General features: G+C 42.0%; 2 protein-coding genes across 3 annotated transcripts in view; one reads left to right on the top strand and one right to left on the bottom strand.

Moving 5' to 3' along the window:
* The window catches only part of LOC126272393 (urocanate hydratase-like), a 391889-nt gene extending 382790 nt beyond the window's left edge, over window positions 1–9099 (top strand). The window contains exon 15 of the mRNA XM_049975217.1: window positions 1888–9099. Within this exon, the coding sequence (XP_049831174.1) occupies window positions 1888–2011 (124 nt within the window). The 3' untranslated portion in view covers window positions 2012–9099. The remainder of the gene's footprint in view (window positions 1–1887) is intronic.
* Window positions 9100–14651: 5552 nt separating this feature from the next.
* LOC126272269 (mediator of RNA polymerase II transcription subunit 20) overlaps window positions 14652–26353 on the bottom strand; it is a 526313-nt gene continuing 514611 nt past the window's right edge. The window contains exon 5 of one of the 2 annotated variants that reach the window (XM_049975012.1): window positions 14652–14848. In XM_049975012.1, coding sequence (XP_049830969.1) covers window positions 14756–14848 — 93 coding nt within the window. In that variant the 3' untranslated portion in view covers window positions 14652–14755. The remainder of the gene's footprint in view (window positions 14849–26353) is intronic. The other variant, XM_049975013.1, reaches the window with a different exon arrangement.

The following is a 26353-nucleotide window of genomic DNA, read 5'->3' as shown; positions in this document are numbered from 1 at the left end:
GTCCTGCAGTCGCGCTATCCTCTGTGCTCTCGGAGGCTCAGATGGACAGAGCATCTGCCAGGTAAGCAGGAGATCCCGAGTTCAAGCTGTCGCCACTGAAGTATATCAACAACACATGTTGGCAGCTGATGGTTTAGATTAATTATCATTTCGTTTTACCATCCACTTCTAAGCATCTGTCATCGTTCTCGCTGCTCGCCATCAGCTATTTGGTCTAATCCAGATGCATCTTCACTCTTCCTCTCATTGCCTGTTTCATTAACACTCTTATTCACTGATCGAGGTCGTGCTCATTCCGTGCTGTTAAAATTAAATCATCCTAATATTTCCGGGTATTGATTCTTCTATCTGGTAGAATTCCTATCTCTAGGCCTGTTACTTTTGTCAGTGCGCTTTCTTGTATCTGATTAAACAGGACGAGGAGAGCCCTACCGCGCTCCCGCCCTTACCACGGACCTCTCCTATATGCATAGTTATATGGATATTGTGTCTGTTCTTTCCGGACATATCGGAAAGAACAGACACTATCGATGACCTGCAGCCGTATAGAACGAAATTAGAATTACAAATTAATACCTTCAGTTGCTGACGGGCGTTTATATAAATCAACGGGGACAAGTGTAAATGTGTGCGCCTTGCGGTACTCGAACCTGGGATCTCCTGCTTACATGACAGACGCTCTATCTACCTGAGAAACCGAGGGCACAGAGGATAGTGCGACTGCAGGGACTATTTCGCGCACGCCTCCCGCGAGACCCACATTCTCACCTTACATGTCCACACGCTACATTCGTTGTGTCCCTACCCAACACACTCGTTACTCGTGGAAGACATTATTACCAAGCCCCGTAAGAGTTCGGGTAATATGTGTTCATCTGGACAGAAGAAGGAGGTCATGACCGGCATTGCCAGAACTATATACTTATATGGATATGGTGACCGTTCTTTCGGACATCGTAAAAACAGCTGTCTGGCTTTGCGATGCAAGCGGCTGCTTTAAAGATTATCAATTTTAATTACGACTGAGCCTATTGACGGCACATCATGGTCAGCATGTAAAACGTAATAAGACTTCTGAAGAAGCTTCATTTATATGGGTTAAAAGCTAGGTCAAGAGCTTTTGACTACTACCTTCTGCAACTGTTGCCTGTTTTCATTCCATATATTATATTTGTATAATTGCTGCTGCTGCCATGCTTAAGATTCTATAATTTTATCACTGTTGGCAACATAATTATTCCACTTAAGATTTGTAATATGTCATCTTATTATGTAAATGAGTGGAAAAGTTAAGGGATAGAAACTCGATAGAAAAGGACTCATATAACACTTGAAACATTTACGCTAATCAACCAAAGGCATATACATTGCTTTAAAACTTCCTCCGAACAGTGCTGTGTTATTTGTGTTTCGAAATAATGTTTCTGGTTTTGCTCCATATCCTTTGCACCTAGTAGTTTCCAGACACCATCTTTGTTTACAAAACGTAACAGTGTATGTATGTCGCATCAGGACAGAGAAAGGAGTCTGTGACCACTGGAGGTATTCTGTCTCAGTTGTTTTATTTTCGAGTTCACATTTACGTTTAGTTTTTAGCCAAAAATCTCCCCAAAACCATGACCTGAAACAGTGTTCTGTTTCTCTAATACACAATGCCACAGGTTAACCCAAAGTCTTAACAAAACACACACATGTCGTATTAACATATATAAATCCACCTGATGATGGAGATTTAAATCTTTGAAAAGCTTTGTGGATATAAATAACTTGTTGTTTCATTCTATACATTTCTTTTTTTTATTGAGGTGATGATAAAACTTTGACTGTGTCTCGTATGAAATTGTTATGAAGCTGAGGGAGTGAGTTACCTGTACAATTTCGCCACAGGTGCTGGTCTGGAAACGAGCTGGCTCTGGAGGCTACGCGCGTGGCCATGAAGTCGGACCCTCGTATGGAGGTGACGCTGCCGCACCAAGCCTCGCCTCAGCTGCTGAACACTCTCTTCCAGTGACCTGTGCCGCCCCAGGACACGCATTCATCGCTGGGACTACCTCATCGGTGTTCAGCTCAATCAATGCTTCCTCTCACTAGTTGTCAAAAATGTGACACTCATCTTCCTCTGATACATTTGTAATTTTTCATTGCTTTCTTAATCGATTGTGATTTAAAGAGGAAATATGTTTGTATGTGAAGAATTATCTCGCAGCAGCGCTGTGGTATGGTTGCTGAGCTTTTTGATTCTGTACTCGTAATGGTTTCTCTTGCCGCGAGTTCGTTCGTGCAAGAGTAATTTTTATCACATTTTACCATATATTCTTCTGGTTTCCTCTTTTGAGTTTTGGTTTACTCTTTTGTCTTTCCGGTGCGATGACTCAAATATCTGGTCTCATATATCGAGGCGTTTTAAAGAGATTTATCCGATATCAAACGACTGTATCTCCTACATGAATTACAACTATATCAGTATTCTTTTTCATTTAACTCCCGTACTGTTCTTCCAGTACTTACTTTAATGTCAGTGGCAAAAGATTGAGAGACAAGACACCATCCGATAGCTTTTACAAAGCATGAAACTTCTGCCAGCTACTGTCCTATTTCTTCCAAAATATTTAAAGTCGTTGTTAATATGTCAACTTTTACAAGCCAACTTCTTTGCCACTTGTTCCAAACACTCCACTACCTGGTAGCTTTTTGAAAGCATGAAGTTTCTGCCAATTACTTCGCTATTTGATCTAAAATATTTAATCTCGTTGTTGGCTGTAACAATGCATGGGGTTTCTACTAACTACTTTGCTGAATGAAGTTTCTGCCAACTACTTCGCTATTGGATCTAAAATATTTAATCTCGTTGTTGGCCTGTTATCTGTAACGAAGCGTGGGGTTTTACAAACCACGAAATTACTGCCAGCTTAGTCTATTGCTCCAAATTACTTCATCTCGCACATCACACCTTTAAAAGAAGACCTTAAATATATGAACTGTCCGATTAATTTCGCCTGCGAGTTCTCTTCCAAAGCAACAACTTTTTTTTACTTATAACTGTATGTTGATTCTTGTTATGAACAAGTGACGCTTTTATTTTGTTCACTTTGCTGTCATTGTTTTTCGGCGTCCAGATGGTGATGCTGCTATCTCTGATCGCTGATTTTGCTAAGATGGCACGGCGTCTTTCTTAATTTTACGCGAATTTACTAAAATGAATGTTGACCCTCTTGGGCACAAACTGGCTTCAATCAAACAAATTATCTGAAAAAGTGCAAATAAAATATCCAGATGCTTTGAATTTTCTCGGAGTCGCCTATTTTCAGTATTTTATCGCAACCCACAATAAATAGGGTGTTTCACAATTTCTGTTAGATGCTTCTAGGAGATGTAGAGGGGACATTGTATACAAAGTTTCGAAAATGTAACGTATTGATGTAAAATAAATCTGAAGATCGAATCACTTTGAAATCTCTCGCTTCAGAGTACAAACATACGGACACAATGAGCTCTGACCCATGTGATGAACAATGGCCCATGACATGGGCAGTGTTGCGAGTAGTCTTTATCAGGTTCTCCTCTACGTGTCAAATGACGTTATCTCCGAAGTCCGGAGTACAGCGCGCCACAGTCAGTCCTCCTACATAGTTCCAACGTACCACTCTTTCAGGCTGCCATTGTTGCAGTCGCTCTAAAATGTTACTTGATGTCTTAATTACAACAAGGACTGACTCATCTCAGTTAGTGTGAGTACCGCGAGCCCGGAAATTTGAAAGCGAGCCGTTCTTCATAAACTGTACAGTTCCGAATTTGAGTTCCTTATAAAAACTTTATCTAGTATTTCCCCTCAACAGCCTGCAGAAGCCAGTTATAGGAATTATGAATATCCTATATAATTGTAGGGGCGCGTACCTTTATTAAAAGTATAACACACGTAACGCAACTAGACTTGTCGTATTTTCACAAAGTATTATTTAGTAATCAATCACTTCTCGGCGCATTCAGTGAAAAGCCACATCGTCCCATCAATCACAGCTCACACATCAGCTTCTCTATGATCATAAATCTCTTGTAGAAACTCAACAACTTTAACCACTTCGAATCATACGTTTCTTTACCCCATCTCCATAGACACCTCTTTCCCTATCTTCACACATTCGATGTCCAGGAAACGCTACACCAAACGTCTTCTTTTCGCTCCCTCCTTCCACTTTCCTGCAACTGTCCGTTCCTCTGATTTTACCCAGATATTAATCTCCCTGGGCACAGCACCCATACGACAGAAAATGTACATGTATAAAGTACACATACACACAAATTTACGTGTTTCAGGTAGCACAGATATTAGTTAAACAAAAAAAGAGAAAATATATAATTAACACGACAGAAAAACTATGTCACACAATGAAGATAGAAACACTGTGTAAATTTCAGCTTACGCATTGGACTACAAAGTTATTATTTTCAAAATAACCAATTTACAACAATTTATAACTTTGGGGTATTTTTTCATTTCACATTTAGGATCAAAGTTTTTATTTCCCTTTCACAAACTCTCAATTAACTTCCACAGGACGCGCGACACACATAGAGACGGTAGTGAAGCTCGTCCCATACTTTTCCAAGCACACGTGTAGTTAATGCACTTCCTGCTGTTGAAATTCACACAAAGCTTTTGATAGAGGAAGGATATACGAGAATTTCAAAGCTCACATACGGTGAGATCAGGCAACCCTGAGGACGAATTCTGCAATGTGAGATCCATAGACCCCTGTAGGAGTTGCAGCAGCGTTCTCTAGATGAAAAGTTGTGATTGAAGTCGAGAATGAGAACTGTCATCTCGACTGGGTGCATACTGGCCAATGAACAAGCGATCGTGCTGGTTGCCACAGGGAGACCCCGACTGCCAGCTTACAACTGGCATCAAGGTGTACCCTTAACAAAAAACCGCGCGTATTGGTCATCACCGACTCCCTTCAAATTTATGGTGTATTCGGGGCAAGACCAGAAATGAAAGTGACGACCGTGGGAGCCCCAGATGGCCAAGCGTTGAGAAAAAATAGCAATTTCGGCACGGGGGCGGCGAAGCTTGAACCGTTTATGTTGATGTATTTTCCAGGAAGTGTTTGGCGCAGTGGAAAGATTAAAGAACAGCAGTTTGAGAGTCAAAGGGTTGAGTATGTACCGGGAAACTATTTACACTGCAAATAAACCACAATAATGCTCAGTATAATGTATTAGTTAATACTTTCATAACAAGAATGAAAAGGAAAGGAATAGGATAAATAGGGATTGCAAATAATTTCCCAGGAAGCGATTTTAAGGCGTACACCAGAACTTCGTATTTAAAATTAGATACTTTTATTGTTTATGATATACACGTGCTGGAATGATTTTCATCCTAAAAACAAGGTAGCAATAATTATCTCGGCGTTTTGCTCACGTTATGAACGACAAATTTTTACAATTACGTGGTTATTTTGAAGTTTCTATGGAGAAACAAACCTGGTTCACATTCATAAAAGATTCTCTCTCATCGTAAGTTTGGCAGCAGACCACGCACAACGCAAAATTTCGCCAAATTTGGCTACCATAGCTTGTGATGAACAGTAGAATGTATTTTGATGCAGTCTTCTCAAAGCTCAAAGTGAAACTTATGGAATACGAAGTCCTGTGCGTTTTAATTACTATAAATTCGTAAAGTGTTAGTTGCGGAGTTCTCAAGGATGCTATAAGTACAATCCTTTCTTCGAAATTTATTTTCAATCCAAAATTTTCCTTTGCCTCACATCTATAGTTCTCACTCCCATCACTTCCATTTCTGGCCTATTCATGCAGATACCACAAAGTTTCCATACAATAAGTTTAACGTTACTCAAAGCTTGTATCTTCATTCACCTAGAAGCTATAGTTCTGTGAAATCGGATGAACCTTTTTGAAACACGCTGTATTTCCCTATAGAATTCGCTTTACATAGCCGACCAACTAGACCGAATTCTATGCACAAAAAAAACATCTTTTAACGCCATGCGACGATCAATATAATTTTCAAGATCTCACAGACAATACCATCTACTCATTAATTCTCAGCACTGGCAAAGCTGCCGAATGAAAGATATCATTCAGCTCTTAAGTATCATTTACTAAGGTCCTACAAAAACGACTGTTAGTTACGCACTTTCTGTCACTGACATTTACAGTATTAGTGATCGCGTCAGTACGAGTTAGCTTTAGCAGATAAGAACTGGCAGCTCTAGCGGTTATCGAGCAGTAACTGAGTAAATTTTACTCGATATCTGGGTAATCCAGTTGGTGAGATAAAGGACTTAGCGTCCCTCTCGACGTTTGTCCCTCGTCGATTCCACTATCTTAAGAGATTCTTTGACAGATTTACTCTGCTCTCTAGAAAGACGAAGTTTGTTTATATTTGACATGCGCTTACCCGTTGTGGAACGAACAGCATATACAAAAGGGCGTCAGCTTTTTCGACTACAGCTGATAGCAAATCTCCTACCACTTAGAATAGTATCAATTACATTTCTCATGACTACTGCCTCCACTTCTGTGGTCGGACTCCTCTTGTCTCATAATTGTTGATAGCTCTAAAAGCAACCATGCGAAAAAATAACATACCTCTTTCATTAATAGAGACTGCACAATTTCGACTTTCTTCATTTCAAGTCACACAATAAATTTCATCAATGTAATGAACAAAATTCTACGATCTATAAAATATGTTGATCTATCATAACAGTGATATCTAGACCTCTGTAGTACCTGGAGCTTTGGATGTTGTGTTGAATCTATTAACAGATTGACCACAACTTCGTTACCGTTATCTCCCAGCCGCTTTTTACAAAGCAACCACATTTCAGACACGTTTGCAGGTTCCGAATTGTCAGTTTCGAACATCTCGTGTTTTAGATAAGCGTAACACTTCATTTACGTATTATTTAAATGCAGTAATGCTAGATTATTGGAAAAATGATATTTGTCAATTTCAATCTTTGAGGTGAAAAGTTCTTCGTGATGGCATTTCCTGTACACTTGCACGCTTTTATACAAGCTCTGTGTTTACTGGTATATTCCAACACGTATCTCATTGTGGTTAATGCTTAAATATCTCCAGTAATCATTTTATTTCTTAAAATACAAGAAAGGACGTGAATCTGGGCTAGGTGTTTTTTTTCTTGACTCTTCTTTTCATTTTAAAGAACTAGGTTGAAGTTCGTCACATTTAAAACTATGCTTTCCAACACATTAGCAGACAAATGCTATTTGCTCAAAGACGCCGGAGCAAAAGAGGGAACAACTGAGAAGGCCAGTGCGTACTGAAGTTCGAACCTCACGCAATCGCCATGGCACCACCACTGTTTTTCAAAAACTACATGGGAATATTCCGGAACATGTGCACTCAAAAAAGTGCGAAGAATTTCGTGCTGATGTCGTCGTAATGGAATGATACTTATTTACAGTGACTAACGCGTATCGAAGATTATCAGCATTAATGGAAAGTAGCTATTATTACACTTGTGAAATATTGCACAAGCCTTTGTAGGAAACTAAAGTTGTTAGATTCTTTCAGCCATAAAGAGAGAATTATGTGCATTTCGTAAGACTCAGTAACGTAAGACCTACTTACTCTGCGTTAAAAGGACAAGCCTACCAGTTTCTGAATAGCCTACCAGTTTCATATCTCGGCGTAACTGTTTACTAGTATCCTCTAAATTGTCTTAGACCGACGGTATTCACTTTTTCCTTCCAATCGCCAATATCTCTCTCTCTCTTTCTCACACACACCACATGCAAATTTGTCACATGTGTAACGTCTCACGTCGCCCCGTTGGAAGGGTGTCTGCTTATGCAAGTCCTGGTCAGCATGTTCACTGTTCCATATGGATTCTCCACAAACTTCTGTTGGCATTCTTTATTCCCTGTAATACAGCCATGTTTCGTCGGTTCTACGGTTTTAAGATTATTTGTAGATGGTCATTTGAGCAGTTCTTGGCCTCCTATTTTCCAGCAATCATATCAATCCACTAACGCATCTATTCCAAATTTTCATAAAAACGATTTGTTTAAGGAAGTGCTTCGTTCATGTCCGATATTATTTTAAACTAGTAGGTTTTCCGTCTGCATTCGCCTCCTTCCTACGTCTGTTTGGTTTGTAATAGCTCCTTTTTTAATTCCCACGCTTATTAGAACCACTTCTTATGATTTATCACACCATTCCCAGTCTTGTATTTCCACCTTGATTCTCGTTTCCAGCACTGATTTTCATCTCTGACCTTTTTGTCGTGTTACAAACCCCTGTTAGTACCACTAATCTTCGTTCTAAGCCTCTTCTTAGCACGAATGTGAATACAGAAGTGTATCTATTACTGAAATAGTACCCCTTACCGCCTTTGCTACATATAAAGGCAAACTCCTAAACAACAGTACGTTTCATTAGACAATAACTTGTCAGTAAAGTCTCATTTCTAAGTCTCAAAAACGGAGTCCAGGTGTTAAGAGAGTTACACTGATGTAGCCACAAGCTACAGTTCACATAACATAACCCAGAAGAACAACCCCACATCCTTATTTCTCCCAAATACGTGTAAGACATTGAAAAACAAACAAAAAAAAACTTCGTCAGAAGACTTCTTTCGTAATTCTGTCAGCAATAGAACAGGAAAAATACATGTTTTATCGAGGAATATTTCTACCTCCTTGAAACACAGCCTTTGGAATCACTGTAGATTTAAACAAACATTTGTCTTGAAATGTAGGTTACGCTAACTAATAGAAATGCTGCCCACTCATTCAGTTTATCTGATGTTCAATTATTCTCAGTTAAGTGTACATTCAGTCAAATGATCCAATTTCATTTTAAGGCAAGTACTATATTTCATGTACCAGATGCATGGTGAGGGGATGTAAAACGGCTTTCGTATGAAATGTGCCCAATCTTCGTTAGTATGAATGTTCTTGAACTTCCTCTTTGTGTTGATTCAATACCTTGTCAGTTTGCTGTGTAAATATTTCTAAGCATTAACTGTTAGCTGATTTTGTAAATCTTTCTAAGAATGGGGAAAACTGTGACAACAAATAAATAAAAATCTTTATAAGAAAATATTTACGCATTTTCTTGAAAACAGTTTCACATATCAAGAGAGCCATAGCGATATCACGAATCTGTCTCCCATAAAAACATAACCTACCATCATTTAAATAGTTTAGTAAAATAGTGACAGCGTTGACCTAGAACATGGACCAAAACTGCTTCCTGACCTTTTGATGGCAACATAACAACAAACAAACAGACTGCAGCGAAATATGGTAACATAAAGGATTGCTATGTAAATATGGGCTGTGTAAAATCGATAGTTCAGTGCTATTAACACAAGATGCATGTACCACTTATGTTAAGTCCGCGCAAGATGGAAATCCGTCTTGTCTGCGCGGAAAGATCGCTGTTTACTCCGATCGCAAAGAATAGCCGCTAAGCACGGTGAAAACGTGAGACTTATCGACAGGAAAGAGCGCGATCTACACAGTTCTAACAGGGCAGAACGACCGTTGTGCTTGACATTTCAGCTCATAACGTTATTGAAGCGCGTGAGAAACCAATACAAGAGATAACTCACTGGAAAGAGCGAGTACTCTACCACACATAGTGACTGCAAAACGATATGGCCGCCATGTAGTCTGTGTGGCAGCGTAGCAGTCCGTACAGCTTTGTCCACGTACGTTCGAGCACTACAGTGGTTGTGGATCCGCCTACACAGACGCCATCAAGTGTTTGCTAAGGACTGGACGCGGTGGTAAGCACGCCACTGCGTTGAGTGCCATTGTCCAGGGCCAACAAACGCCTCAGACTGCAGCGGAGCACATGAACATCGCCGCTGGCTGAGTGTGAAAATACAATGTTTTTAGAAAAGTTCCACATCAATCTGTCTTACAGCCTTGACCAATTTTCTACTGGAACTTCTTTGGTAAACACTGGGTAGTTGCACAGTTGAGCTCATACACTACAAAACTCCAAGTGTTATGCTTAAGGGTACCATTGTACACGACGTGCTTTGTACGCTAATTGCTGGATATCATGTAGTATAATACTAACCACTTGGCAACCGTTATGCAGCCAACCTGTTAATTTTATTCACATGAATTCCTATTTGTGTTGCGGTTTCACAAATATTAGTGAACAATATGATTGCAGATAACAGGAAGTTCAGTTTATGGAATGACGCGTTATTTAAATGCACCAGTTGACACTGAATTTGAACATAATACAAAGGCAGCACAAAATCCTGTCTGTGCATTAGAGTTTCAGCCTAACGTAATAGTATATTACACCATAACTGAGTCAATGAATTGGAAAAGGATCATGCGCACTTTTTTAATTACATTTACCGGAGATAACTGATCTTATCTGTACGCATCGGTTGATAGAACAAGGGGTCAAGTTCAGTCAAAAGAAGCGTTCATTAGAAGGGTAGTGAGTTAGAGAAGGGCCTTGTCCATGCAAACAGGTGCAGAGCGGCACTGTTCCATCAAGAAAGAACAAACTAAACGATGCAACGAAAATTCTATAATATATACCTGACGCGCAGAAACTATTTTATAACAGTATGTGCCAAGACAGCGACGGATGGACAAGATAGAGGTGAAGTATACCGACAATTATCTGTTTTGATTTCTTTTGCTTGTGGCTGTATTTTGGGTACATTATGAATAAACCTCTGTACTCATAACACAATCTTTTTAATGCTGTAATGAATATCAACATTATAGACTTGCAGAACAGAATCCTTCCGCTGCAAACCAGAACGTTATTGCATAATAATAATAATAATAATAATAATAATAATAATAATAATAATAATAATCATACCCAGGTTCGTAAAGAGGTCATCTCCAGGTCATCTCCAGTTCATTCACACTCGAATACTGGCCACAGTCCTCGGCTAAAGCATCTTGTAATTGTGTAAATTGCTTCATCCTCGGGCCAACTGCTGCAGGGCAGCTCCATGACCCCACGCCTAAACCCTTTGTGTAGTAGAACATTTTCTTGTCCCTCCTGGAAAAATTTACTTTCTGGACATGACGCTTTTTTCAACTCACTGATTCAACTATGACTGTTGCTTACAACCTATTTTTCAGACAGTCTGTGTAGTTCACAATAGAAAAATAATCACCACCCTTACCAAATGCCACGTTGCAAACATTAAAGCTAAGCAAGCGATTTCACATACCGAATTTGTGATGTGGCAATACGCTACATTTGACATAGTCATTGGAAAGTGCTGTCCGCCCCAGTTAGCTGAGTGGTCAGCGCGGGATGCCACGCCAAGGGGCCCGGGTTCGATTACCGGATGAGGCAGGAGATTTTCTCTGCTCAGGGACTGGGTGAAGTGTTGTCCTCATCATTATTTCATCCCCACCTCCGACGTGCAAGTCGCCCAATGTGACGTCTAATGCGATAAGTACTTGCCCTCGGCGGCCCAACTTCCCCGAATGAGGGATTCCCGGCCCACAATGCCTTACGCTCATTTCCATTTTTTTCCATTGGAAAATGCTCGCCGCTTTGTCATGAGTTTCATCAGCTATATGTACGTTATGAGCAATAATGAGAGAGTTTCCATCCAAGGGCGATTAAAAAGGCGATTCACACTGGACGCCAACGGAACGAAATCGAAGGCAACGCCGCCATCAGATGGAGGTGTGTTCACTCTTGGCGGACCGACAAGGCGTCATATCGCTTAACACAGTCATCCAACGATGAAAGTTAGATTGTGAGACAAAACACAAAAAGTCAGAATATAGTAGCAGAATTACGAAACTAGCAACGATAGATTTTATTAGCGCCCAAGCAAAATTCCAAACTGATGTTCTTTACTAAGATTGTATGGTAAATTTTTCACGCTGCTGGGATGTGAAAGTCAAGGAAAAGTGTCGTCCAAGCATTTTAAGACATTTTCTCAAGGAAATTTATTCCTGAAAACGCACCAAACAGTATAAAGAAGGCAATGCAAAGAGCCTTTTCATCTTATCCATTATGTTTTATTTTCTGTCCGAGTGCCAAATAGCTTTAAAAACAATTATTATTTTCTCGCTCAACAAATCTTCCTTTTTCATTGCGAAAAAAAGTGTTTGTTGATAACACTTTAATCTGTTTCTTCGTGGTTTTTTTATGGACAGAGAAGGCTTTTTCATTTGCCGGATATTTTAAATTCTAAATCTTTTTCCCTTTTAGACGATTCGCCTCTTTTGTGGTGGAATACATTTTTAGTATACGACGACCCTACCCCCCCCCCCCCCCTCCCCCTCCCCAACGCCCGAAACTTCCATTCCGAGAATCCTTGAAAACGTCATTCCGACCTTGTTAACTTTTTTCTCGGTTTTCTGACAGGTTTGGTGTTGCACGCCAATCTCTTCTCAGAGTAGCACTTCCACCCAATGTCCTCAGTCATTTGTGGATGTGTTCCAAACTCTGTCTTCCCCTACAGTCTTTTACCCTACAGCCTTCCCTCACGTACCATAGAAGTCATTACTTGAAGTCTTAACAGTTCACATAATTTTCAACGCCAACCACATTTTAAACGGTTAGAGTCTCTTCTTTCCCAGTTTTCCCCACAGTCCGTGATTTACTACCACACATACCATACCGTACTGTGGTCCAAACGTACTTTCTCAGGAATTCCTTCCTCAAATTAAGGGGATATTCCATACCAGTGGGCTTCTTTTGACCAGAAATGTCCTCACTGCCTGTGACAGTCTGCTTTTCATGTACTCCTTGCTTCGTCCGTCACGTTTATTTTGCTTCCTTCACTTTGTCTCTAATTTTGATGTGAGGTTTCTTGCTGCTCTCTTTTCTGATACTCTTCATTACTCTCGTCTTTCTTCGATTATTCTCAATCCACAGTGTTCGCCGGTTAGACTGCTCATTCCACTCATCAAGTCCTGTCATCGGCGAATATTATTACTGATATTCTTTCATTCTGAATTTTAATCCCACTCCTGAATTTCTATTTGCGTCAATCCTTCGCCGATGCACAGATTGAACAGTAGGGGAAAAAACCTGCATCCTTTTATTATATCTTTCTTAATCCGAGCCTTCGTTTTTAGTCTTCTATTCTCATTGACCCTTCATGGTTCTTATACACATTGTGTACTACTCGTCTTTCCTACAGCTTATAGCTACTTTCTCGTGAGTTTCGAACATCTTGCTCCATTTTATATTCTCTAATGCTTTCTCTACGCCTAGAAATCCTATGAAAGCGTCTATTCATTTTTTTCCATTATCAAGTTCAACGACAGAAATGGTGCATTTACCTTTCCCAAAGCAAAACTGATCTTCGTATAACAGATCCTCAATTTTCTTTTCCATTCGTCTGCATATTACTCTTGTCAGAAACTTTGATACATGGGCTGTTAAGCTCACTGTGCGTTAGGTCTCGCGCTGATGAGACCTTGCTGTTTTCAATATTTTCTGGATTCTATTTTTCCGAAAGTGTGATGGGATACCTCTAGACTCATATATTCTACAAAAAGACTCACATATTCTACAAATGTAATTGAGTGGTCATTTGACTACCGTTGTTTACAATGATTTTAGAAGATCCGAAGGACTTTTATTCATGCCTTCCATCTTAGTTAATCGCAAATCTTTCAAGGCTATGTTAAACTTTGTTTCTAATACTGGATCCCCTATGTCTTCATTGTCGACTCCCATTTCTTCCACTAACGCGTCATCACAGTCACTTCACCTCACAGAGGCCGTTCCATGCTGTTCCGCAGATGGTGCGTGTGAATGCCATCGAATGAAATACATTGTAGAAAGCCGGTCGGGGTGGCCGAGCGTTTCTAGGCGCTACAGTCTGGAACCGCGCGACCGCTACGGTCGCAGGTCCAAATCTTGTCTCGGGCATGCATGTGTGTGATGTCCTTAGGTTAGTTAGATTTAAGTAGTTCTAGGAGATTGATGACCTCAGAAGGTAAGTCCCATAGTACTCAGAGCCATTTGAACCATTTGAACACTGCAGAATGTTTTGGCGTTCGGTTCCGTGTAGTCCAGTGCGAGTAGATGTTAACTATGTGGTTCAAATGGTTCATATGGTTCAAATGGCTCTGAGCACTATCGGACTCAACTGCTGTAGTCATTAGTCCCCTACAACTTAGAACTACTTAAACCTAACTAACCTAGGAACATCACACACATCCATGCCCGAAGCAGGATCGAACCTGCGACCGTATCAGTCGGACGGTTCCGGACTGCGCGCCTAGAACCGCAAGACCACCGTGGCCGGCTGTTAACTATGTGCTCAGACCCTCACTAGAAAACAGCAGTGAACACAGCCTCAATACCATTGCACTATAATTGTGAGCCGGACGCTACCTCACAACTAACCAGCTGCTTCGTATGTGAAACGGAGAACATATGTTTTATATTTCGAATGTATCATTTGTTTGTAAATCGTAACTGCTTTACCAATAGCATTCTTCATTCATTAAAATCCCAACGGATCCGAAACAGTGCTCGGCCCATGTTTATTCATGGCTTTCTGGTAACACGTAGAAAATAACTTTTCCTTCTACTGATGCGAACAGTGTGGTGCAAAGTAAATAACTAAAAACATTGCTGAGGACAGGAGTTTTTTAAAAATTGAAAGAAAAGAACACAGTTTTTTTTCTCGGGTGCCTGCTTTTATTTTGCTTTACTCCTTGGCACAATGATTAATTCTACAGTGACAGTAGACTGAAAATACTGTACTGAAGCGAAAGGCGGCTACAAGACGCTGGCAGTCTTGCGGTAGGCGGCGAACTGCTCCAGATACTGGTGGGTGGTGTCGGTCGGCTGGTAGGTGTCGTTCATCCGGTTCTGCAACAGAAATGCAATCACGGCTGCTCAGTACAGGGTGATCGACAGAGTTATATTCTGTATTAAACATCGCACTTACCAGGCGACCCATCTAACTCAGTCACAAAGCGACAATCACATAAACTTAACCCTGTCTGCTATTCCAAATGGCATCATTACGTATTCCTGGCCTTTTTGAGCTTCCCAATGCTTCAATGATACCGTTTGGCATCGCTTCACGTAGTTCCAAGTTTGGCCAACAGATCACAGTGGCATTTGCTTACATGGCTCGCCGTTTGTTTGAATGGCAGAACAGAGAAGTGTCGTGAGTTGTGCTACTGCATCTGTGAGTGAACAATAACTGTTGTGTTTAGTTTTATTCTGTGTATACGGAAATTCTTTGTTATGGAACCAAATTTACGTAGTTCCTCGAGGGCAAGGGAAAGAAATACGGTAAGTTTACAATACAGTTATGCATGCATTATTTTAGTAATTATAATGTAATTTCTAATTATGCCATTTGGGATTATTATTTTATTTATTAACCAACAGCTTCAAAAGAACTTTTGCAATGGTTATGGCATTTGTGCAACATATACAGTACATATTCATCACCAAAAAAATTCCCCAATTTTTTTCTAAATGTGACGCACAAAGGGTTAAAGACAGCTCTTGTTTCATAGGAATTCATAGGTCTGAAACTAGCGTTATAACCTCCTGCTTTACATACTACTATGAACAGAATGTTAAGGTCTAACCCAGCAAACTTATACGGGAATCGTTGCAAGAAAGGCGATGTTTCTCTCACAGAGCTGCAGAATCAATTTAGATTCCCTTACCCTGTATTGCTTTCTTCTATAGCCTACATCAATTTTTGGTAGGAGAAGTTATGGCTTGTGCACAGCACAGAATCATTTCCAAATACTGTCCGTAATGTCCTCTAAAGTGACATGTGATTTATCTAACCAAACACAGTAATCGTAAGAGACAAATAGCAGACACACTGATAACGTACACGGATTTATAAAAACGACTACAACAGTCATTTTTTTCGTAGCTACATATTTTAGCTGAATCTGCGCCATTTATTACGTCTTATTTAAGCAACCTTCAACTTGGTCATCATTTGCAGTGCGACACACATGCAAATGGCCTTGAGGAATACCCCTGCTGGATGATGGACGTGATCACAGCCGTTGATCTCATTCCCTTTCCTCTCAAACCGTTTAAAATACTAACTTTCATAGGTGATACATAGAGGTCTGCGCGGATGCGGATATCCGCGGTATTTATTACTTGGCGGATAAAACCGCGACCGGTGCGGATATCCGCGGGTCATCTGCGGATAATGAGCAAGGCATCTGCCCAGTACCTAAGTTGCAATGCTAGTTGAAAATTACAAGTCTGTTGACATTCTTGGAATCTTGCAGGGCCCGGCTAGAGCGGATGTCTGTTGTCCTCAGCCCCTAGCTACGACCGACGTAGCTGTACCCAAGAGACCTGCGCCTAATCCGTTTCCGCGACCGTGTCTTTTGTGTTGGCCTGTGAAGTGCTCTCTGGGTGCAAACCTGCCCACTGTCTACCAGTCAGGTGCCTGTTGCAATTTTCCGCTGCCTTCAGTTAGCGCTTTGTAGTGACCGAGTGACAACGTGCGTCGTAGCAAATATGTGCGTGCTCCGGAGCGCCAATGCTTTCCTGTTTGGAATGGTCTGCTTTAGAGTAGGTATAGAGCATTCCCTGTGATTTAAGAAGTCAAAAGTAGTTAAGTTGTGGCAGAAATGGCACCCTAACAATAACTATGTCATTACATACGATAATTCTAAGTACTGCTGTCTATTACTATTAATTACTCATTCAAAACTTAAATATATGCTGTTGCGGATAAAGTACTTGCGGATTGCACTTTCCTTATCCGCGCAGACCTCTAGTGATACATGATCCTTATACGGCACCATAAAAATGTCTAACGCTGTGCACTATGGCCTTCCAAGTGGTCGCGCAAGAGACCCTCTGCTATCAACTAACATTTGGGGAAATTATTTCTTACACACATTTATGTGTTCCAAGGTGATACGCCGTAGCTCGCTAGCTTTTTTTGACAGCAATCTGGCCGCATTCTTCCTCAAAATGAGGTGAAGCATCTGACTGCAAATGGACAAAAAGTCAGAACACTTACATTCCCCTTTACTTAATCTGATAAGTCACATATCGCATTTGTACAAATTAATCGACACCATACTTGAACTTTATCCCATGGCGTACAAACTCGACTTTCTTTCGGTTGCTCAGAATGACGATTTATGCATTCAAAAAAATGGTTCAAATGGCTCTGAGCACTATGGGACTTAACATCTGTGGTCATCAGTCCCCTAGAACTTAGAACTACTTAAACCTAACTAAACTAAGGACATCACACACATCCATGCCCGAGGCAGGATTCGAACCTGCGACCGTAGCGGTCGCGCGGCTCCGGACTGAGCGCCTAGAACCGCGAGACCACCGCGGCCGGCTTTATGCATTCGTTGAGACGTTGTCGAGTTTGTGAAAATCACACAATTGGTCTTCTTGGAAGATGTTAGTCATTTAATTTGCAAATCTACTAGATTTCTGTACATTTTGAATTATATCTTGACCAACTATTTTACGATCACCACAGTGAGAACTATGTCGTATGATAGATTTCTTTGGAATTCGAAAACATGAGTGCTGCATACGCCCGACATTTACTTCGCTGTCGAGTGATCTTGCAATCGATAATACTCTGGTACTCAGTACAAACTTGAAACTTCGTGACACACTATAACCGAGTGCCGGACTAGGACTCGAACCTTCGCCCTTCACTCCTGATTCACTTTCCAGTTGAGCTGACCAGGCACGGCTCAAAGTTCAACTCGAAATGAAATCTGCCATTCTCTCGCTAGTGTTTTCCACATTATACAGATCCAGGCAAGCTCTCTCTCTTATATGTTTGGTAGAGGGCAGTTTATCCAGAGTCTGTGGGCTACTTTCCTCTGCACGATATTATGTAGGAGAACATATTTGGAGTTTACAAAGAAGGAGAGAGCTCTTAACCGTCCGCAAGTGCGGGTGTGAGGTGTGGGGTAGCGGCCCTTGACTTCCACCAGGAATGTCGAGTAAAGAGTTTATACTCATGACTAAGTTGTCATACACTTCCAGAAGTCATTTCCCGTGATTCCGCGAAACCTCTCATTTAGCAAATTGTAGCATTACGTGGCTGATCATGGCGACACATTACTATGGCTTTAGCAACTGCCATATGGCTTTAGCAACTGCCATATAATGTGTGTGTCTAATCGCCGCAATGTTCATGAAAAATTAAACCATTTCCGTCGGCACAGCTGTGCTTTCGTGCTGACGTAAACCCAAAGCAGATGCATACCTTCCTAGGACAGTGCTGAAATAGCTTCCTCAACCTTTTTCCTGTAGACCCCTCGTACTCGCTTTTGTCAGGATACAGAAAAGGATCGGTTCAGCATATCGGCAGCCCGCCACGAATCACAAAAGGACCAACGTCCCCTTTCCACTGTCTCACATGTTAAACATGACAGGCAGTAGTAGACATGGCCAGCGACCGTCACCACTTTTCAGGTCACCTCAACACTCCTCCCACACTGCATCTAAATCGTTTATGTAGATCAGGAACAGCATAAGGCCTATTGACACTTCCTTGGGGAACGGCAGATGTTACTTCCGTTGCACTCGATGACTTTCCGTCAGTTATTACGAACTCTGGCCTTTCTGAGAGAAAATCAGGAATCCAGTCGAGGAACTGAGATGACACTCCACAGGCATGCAATTTGATTAGAAGTCGCTTGTGAAGAACGGTGTCAAAAGCCTCCTGGAAATCTAAAAATATGGAATCAATGTGACATCCACTGACGATAGCATTCGTTACTTGGTGAGAATAAAGAGATATGTTGGCTGTTTGAAAATAAATCGTTTTCTTCGAGGTAATTCATTACGTTCCAACACAGTATATGTTCCAAGATCCTACAGCAAATCGACGTTAGTGAATTGCGTATGTAATTCAGCGGATTACTCCTATTTCCTTTCTTTGGTGTTGGAGTGACTTGTGCAACTTCCCATGCTTTAGGTACGGATCTTGCGATGAATAGGCGGTTGTATATGACTGGTAAGTACGGAGCTATTGTATCATCATATACTGAAAGGTTTCTGAGTGGCCTTTATTAAGTGATTTAAGCTCTTTCACTACCTATTTTTAGAAGCTACTTATTTTTAAGTATTCATGTTTCCAATTGTTCTTGATGCAAATTGTGGAACATTTACTTCGTCTTCTTTGGTGAAGGAATTTCGGTAGTTTAGCAACTCTGTTTTAGTGCCGCTATTTTCATAACACCACGCAGTGAAGGTACTGATTGCACCTTGCCGCTGGTGTACTGTACATACGACCAGAATATCTTCGCCGGCCGCGGTGGTCTCGCGGTTCTAGGCGCGCAGTCCGGAACCGTGCGACTGTTGCGGTCGCAGGTTCGAATCCTGCCTCGCGCATGGATGTGTGGGATGATGTCCTTAGGCTAGTTAGGTTTAAGTAGTTCTAAGTTCTAGGGGACTGATGACCACAGCAGTTGAGTCCCATAGTGCTCAGAGCCATTTGAACCATTTAGAATATCTTCGGTTTTTCTGTCAGATTTCGATATCGGATTTAAAAATCTGTTACAATTACACCAGGTATTATTTTTAAGGAGACCTGTATTTCTCGAGTTAAAAGTAGACTACACGACTTCGTAACGAGCCATTAAATTTTAATATTTATTAAAAACAAGTCATTTCAGAGCCTTTGCTTCAGTGATTGACTCAAACGCACATCACCCATTATTAATCAGGATGCGCTTCTAAGACTCTGCTCCATTATCGGGTGACATTTTTGGTTTCTAATCCAGAGGCGTTGTCCTGACAAAAAGCAGCGATGTCGTTTCTACTCATAATACTAGCAGAGACGAATTTAATTTCTTTTTATATTTTAAAGTAATTTCTTTACTGGCAACTACGCTGCTGAACTCGAGGCGAGAACTGCCACCTGATGATGGAGCACGGATTTCGGAACTTATTAATAACGGTTAGGCGTACGTCTCTTTATCGATTTCCGAAGCGACATCGTGCGAAAATTATCGATAGTGGCACGTCGGCTGGCCGCTAGGAAGCAGCCAGCGAGCCCGAGAGAGAAGCTTGTCGCAGGACGGGTAATTACCGAGTTCTGGGAGCGTGGCGGCGACGCGAGGTGCAGTGCAGCAGGAAGCGGCGGCGGTGGGGCGCAACTGTTTATCTGCGCGGAACGTCCAGCCCGCTGCGTTTGTTTACTGCGCGCGAGCCGATTAGGGCGTCGGGGGAGCGACTCTAGAAGTCGGTGTATCAGTTTACTCGCGCCGGGCAGGCGAAAAGAAGGCGAGCCTGTGGGTGTTTGAAAAAGCGATACCGCAGCCTCACCACAAGTTCTGAAAACTAAACATCTATGTTTCAAAAGATTGGCGATACCCTAAGGAAAACACCAAGTCCGTTTAAAGATATTTGCACGAAACGCGAGCGATTAAAATTCATAGAAGTGTGCTTCACAGATGCCTAGCAGCGTTACCAAGCAGAAGAACAGCCCCGCGTTCTCTATATATTCTTAGTAACGGAATCGACACAGCATAAAATTGCAACGCTCTATGAGGTGCTCAGTATTGCAGTATTATGAATGGAACACACACAACACTGTAGGGAATACTCAACATTATTTATTATTTGTCACACGGACAGTTTTTCGGATGTTACGCCATCACCAGGTACAAACATAAGCATGTGGTGCAGTGAAATTTAAAGTAGTGCATCTACAGAGTGTGTCTAATCCGAGAAATGAGCAGTTTAATGCCAGAATTAGGAATAAACAAGAAGGATTTAAGCTTAAATCCAGGAATGTAAAAACATCATTTTATGTGCACAACATCCATTGGACAGCTTTTCTCCAATGGTAAAGGCAGGGCTCCACCTTTGGAAAAGAACTGATATATAAAATTACTTTTAAGCGTGGAAAATTCTGTACAGGTCAGTCTGGCAGGGCAATATGTACGTTAAATGATAATTCATTGAAACCCTCAGCTGCCGACAGTTGTTATTGATACACCTCGATGGGGACAGCTCAAAATGTGTGCTCCGACCAGGATTCGAACCCGGTATCTCCTGCTTACATGGCAAACACTCTATCCATCTGAGCCACAGAGGACACAGATGAACAGCGCGACTGCAGGGACTTATTCCTTGCACGCACGCCTCCAGTGAGACCCACATTCCCAACTGTCCACGATCTACATACGTAATGTGCCTAATAGATATTTGTCCATTAACTCATTACTCGCGCACAATAAGGTAAAGATTCCCGTAAGAGCTCAGGCAACCTGTGCGCATTCGCACAGACGAAGGTCAATTGTCAGTTTAGTGTGCTCAAGTAATGAGTGAATGGGCAAATATCTATTAGGTACATTACGTATGTAGATTGTGGACAGTTGGGAATTTGGGTATCACGGGAGGCGTGCAAGGAATAAGTCCCTGCAGTCGCACAGTTCATCTGTGTCCCAGGTGGCTCAGATGGATAGAGCGTCTGCCATGGAAGCTGCAGATCCCGGGTTCGAGTCCAGTCGGAGCACAATTTTCAGCTGTCCCAATCGAGGTATATCAACAACACCTGCCGGCAGCTGAGGGTTTCAATTAATTATCATTTATTCTAGAGAAGTTGCACGGTCATCAATGGTATCTGTTCTTTCGAGAACAGTCACTACCTTCATATATACAATATGCACGCGCTTGAAGGAGCGTCACATAAGTTGGAAACTTAGAAAAGGAGAGACTATTTTTAGAGACCAGTTTCTTAAAGAAGGTGAAACGTAAAATATCACATCACATCCATAAAGGAAGGAAGGAAGATGAACTATCTTGCAATTTTGGAAATTAATAAACACGTGTCCATCATCCCAACCTTAGTACTGAGTGTCCAGCCAGAGTTCCCTTACTCGCACTTCTTACTGCGTATACTGCCCATAATCCCGTCCAGGCCCTGTTGCAAATTACGCCTCTTACTCACGTGCCTTATTCTCCTTTATTTTAGTTACTTTAATTTTTCTCGTTGAGTTATAAAATTGTACTTTTCTATAATCACAGCTGCTTCACTAGCCTGCTTAATACCATTATTATATCTTACTGTTTATAGTTCAGGATCTATTAAAGACAAGGCTCCTTTGTTCAGCCACATCTTTGGAATATATCACCAAAGTTTATTGTTCAATTATTTTCTGATGTGTATAACTGTTGTAATTTGTCTATAATTTATTAGTTAATATGTCACGTATTTCATCTTAGTTAAATAATTTTACATAACTTTAACACTGAAACAATCCGTCTTCTTTTATTCCTAACTCTGGCATTAAAATTTTTATCTCTGGAAATGGAGATACTCTGTGGATGCACTACTTTAAAATATTTGATCCAACAAAATTTCACTCCACCACATACTTATGTTTCTACCTGATAGCGTAATAGGCGAAAACCGGTTCGTGTAACAAATAACAAAAATGTGTAGACTGTTACATCAGTGCCGGCCGCGGTGGTCTCGCGGTTCTAGGCGCGCAGTCCGGAACCGTGCGACTGCTACGGTCGCAGGTTCGATTCCTGCCTCGGGCATGGATGTGTGTGATGTCCCTAGGTTAGTTAGGTTTAAGTAGTTCTAAGTTCTAGGGGACTAATGACCACAGCAGTTGAGTCCCATAGTGCTCAGAGCCATTTGAACCATCTGTTACATAAGTGTTGCGCATATTTCATTCATAATTTATAAAACATCCTACCAATAACCGACAGAACAGTCACTCAGTGCAATACTGCAGTACATTATTACATCCACGCAGCAGATCACAAGCAGTATTTACATTGTCATCTTTTTCAATAAGATAATTTTTAGAAGCTTCTCGCGTTTGTAACTAGCAAACGTTGAAAGTGCAAATTATAGTGACGTTACAAAAGTCATGGTATAGAGATACGCACAGACACAGATGGTGGTAGTACCGCGTATACAAAATACACTCCTGGAAATGGAAAAAAGAACATATTGACACCGGTGTGTCAGACCCACCATACTTGCTCCGGACACTGCTAGAGGGCTGTACAAGCAATGATCACACGCACGGCACAGCGGACACACCAGGAACCGCGGTGTTGGCCGTCGAATGGCGCTAGCTGCGCAGCATTTGTGCACCGCCGCCGTCAGTGTCAGCCAGTTTGCCGTGGCATACGGAGCTCCATCGCAGTCTTTAACACTGGTAGCATGCCGCGACAGCGTGGACGTGAACCGTATGTGCAGTTGACGGTCGTTGAGCAAGGGCGTATAGTGGGCATGCGGGAGGCCGGGTGGACGTACCGCCGAATTGCTCAACACGTGGGCGTGAGGTCTCCACAGTACATCGATGTTGTCGCCAGTGGTCGGAGGAAGGTGCACGTGCCCGTCGACCTGGGACCGGACCGCAGCGACGCACGGATGCACGCCAAGACCGTAGGATCCTACGCAGTGCCGTAGGGGACCGCACCGCCACTTCCCAGCAAATTAGGGACACTGTTGCTCCTGGGGTATCGGCGAGGACCATTCGCAACCGTCTCCATGAAGCTGGGCTACGGTCCCGCACACCGTTAGGCCGTCTTCCGCTCACGCCCCAACATCGTGCAACCCGCCTCCAGTGGTGTCGCGACAGGCGTGAATGGAGGGACGAATGGAGACGTGTCGTCTTCAGCGATGAGAGTCGCTTCTGCCTTGGTGCCAATGATGGTCGTATGTGTGTTTGGCGCCGTGCAGGTGAGCGCCACAATCAGGACTGCATACGACCGAGGCACATGAAGATGTAAGTCAACTACCCTGGCCAGCAAGATCTCCGGATCTGTCCCCCATTGAGCATGTTTGGGACTGGATGAAGCGTCGTCTCACGCGGTCTGCACGTCCAGCACGAACGCTGGTCCAACTGAGGCGCCAGTTGGAAATGGCATGGCAAGCCGTTCCACAGGACTACATCTAGCATCTCTACGATCGTCTCCATAGGAGAATATCAGCCTGCATTGCTGCGAAAGGTGGATATACACTGTACTAGTGCCGACATATGCATGCTCTGTTGCCTGTGTCTATGTGCCTGTGGTTCTGTCAGTGTGATCATGTGATGTATCTGACCCCAGGAATGTGTCAATAAAGTTTCCCCTTCCTGGGACAATGAATTCACGGTGTTCTTATTTCAATTTCCAGGAGTGTATAAAAGGGCAGGATATTGGCGGAACTGCGATGTGTACTAAGGTGATTCATGTGAAAAGGTTTCCGACGAGATTATGGTCGCTGCAATATAGGAATTAACAAACTCTGAAGCGGAGTGGAGCTAGACACATTTCTGCAAGAAGTATAGGACGATCCAGCTAAGCTCTTTACCTTTCCACATTCGCTGGTTTGTGAGGGATGCTTAAGTTTTTAATGTAAACAGCACTCTAAACTCGTGAACAACACGGACATCAAATGGTTCAAATGGCTGGGAGCACTATGGGACTTAACATCTGAGGCCATCAGTCCCCTAGACTTAGACTACTTAAACCTAACCCTACCTAAGGACATCACACATATCCATGCCCGAACCAGGATTCGAACCTGCGACCATAGCAGTCGCGCGTTTCTGGACTGGAGCGCCTAGAACCGCTCGGCCACCGCGGCCGGCACACAGACGTCATGAGAGTTACATTTCCTCTATGCTCCTTCATACCGATGTAGTGGTGGTTCAAGATACTGTTTCCACCTTATCCAACGGAAGTGTTTCATTGTTTGGGTATGAAATCACGAACTTCCGCATACGACAGCCGTCTGCTTGTTGTTCAAACCAGGTAAATCTTAAACTCAATGTACTGTTTTTAGTCTGAAACTAGTAATAGAATTTTGAAAAGTTAAAAGCCGTTGGTTTCGTCTCTCTTAGAACTACAATACTAGCGGCAGAAATCACTATGGTTCCATTAGAAAAAAGTGATGGTGATGCTAATATCTCTGTAATTAATACAGCTATGAAAATAGACTTCATTAGAAATTATTCACAATTCACTTGAGTGTGAAGAGAATTAAAATATCTTAAACGATACAGGACTGTATGTCACTGGAGGAGAGTAAGTGTTCTTTATGATTGTAAAAATGCACACCCCTTTCCCGTTTTCAAGAAGGATCATCGAACAGATGCACTAAACTATAGGCATGTATCTCTGATGTTGGTCAGCTGTAGAATTTTAGAACATGTGTATTATGACACTTCCAGAGCCGAAAATCTCCTTTCTAGGAATCAACATGAGTTCTGGAAACATCGATCGTGTGAAATGCAGCTTTCTCTGGTAGTACATGAGACCTAGAAGACAGTAAATAGCGGCGTCCAGGTAGATTCCGTGTTCGTTGACTTACTTAAGGCATTCCATGCAGTTTTGTGCTGACGCGTAACTAACAACATACGAGCGTATGGAATATAAGACCAACTGTGTGAATGGACTAGGAGTGTCTAACGAACAGAACGTAACACGTTATTCTTAACAAAGAGAAGACTTCACATGCAAAAATGACTTGGAGCATACCCCAAGCGAGTGTTGTAAATCCATTACTTTTTACAATACGGTGATTCAGGTATCCCTGCCGATGGGTACTATGCAACCCGCAATGCATTCAAATGTCACATGCAAGATTTTTCACATTCTCTCGCTCGCTACATGCAGACTGTTGGTGCTAAAGAAAAAATTAACAAGTTAAATTTTGCACTGGAATATGTTTCCTCCCGAGGCGGTAGTTTTCGAATTATTCAAGAAAAACGAACTTCAAACGCGTTTTTCTGGAATAACTCGAAAACTGAGGCCTCCAGCAAGAACGTATCTCAATGCAAAATTTAACTACATTAAATTTCCTACAAAAAGGTCTTGTTAATTTTTATCTGTAGGGCTAACAGTTTGTGCTTAGCAAGCGAGAGGATATGCAAACGTGGTGTTTGAAGGTTTCGGGTTTCATAAAACCCATTGGTAGGGGCAGCTGAATCATCCTTTATATAAAAGACGTAGTAGAGAACATCGGTGTTCATTTTTCATGGATTTTCGCGGATGATGCTGTTGTATTTAGAGAAATCGCGACGCTAGAAAATTGTAGGAAGCGCGGGAAGACCTGCAGAGATCGATAGGTGGTACAGTGAGTGGCAGCTGAGCCTCAGCAGAAAGAAATGTAACAGATTGTTTGTACATAGAGAGAAAGACCCATTATTGTATGATCACACTATTGCACAGCAGTCAGAGGAACCATTTAGTTCCATAAAATATCTAGGAGTATGTGTGACTGGATAGTTACTTCGCCTTGGTTGCTCACACCGCTGCAAGTTAATCCTGAACATCGGCAAGGCATAATGGGGCGCAGCAACAGCGGAGACGTGCTGAGGCTTGAGCTGCGCCAGAGCAGAGCATGACGCGGCGCTGATCCGGGACGTG

Source organism: Schistocerca gregaria, chromosome 5 (assembly GCF_023897955.1).
Source record: "Schistocerca gregaria isolate iqSchGreg1 chromosome 5, iqSchGreg1.2, whole genome shotgun sequence".
Taxonomy (NCBI): Eukaryota; Metazoa; Arthropoda; class Insecta; order Orthoptera; family Acrididae; genus Schistocerca; species Schistocerca gregaria.
Note: the sequence above shows the minus strand (reverse complement) of the source record. Positions and strands in the feature narration are given on the sequence as shown.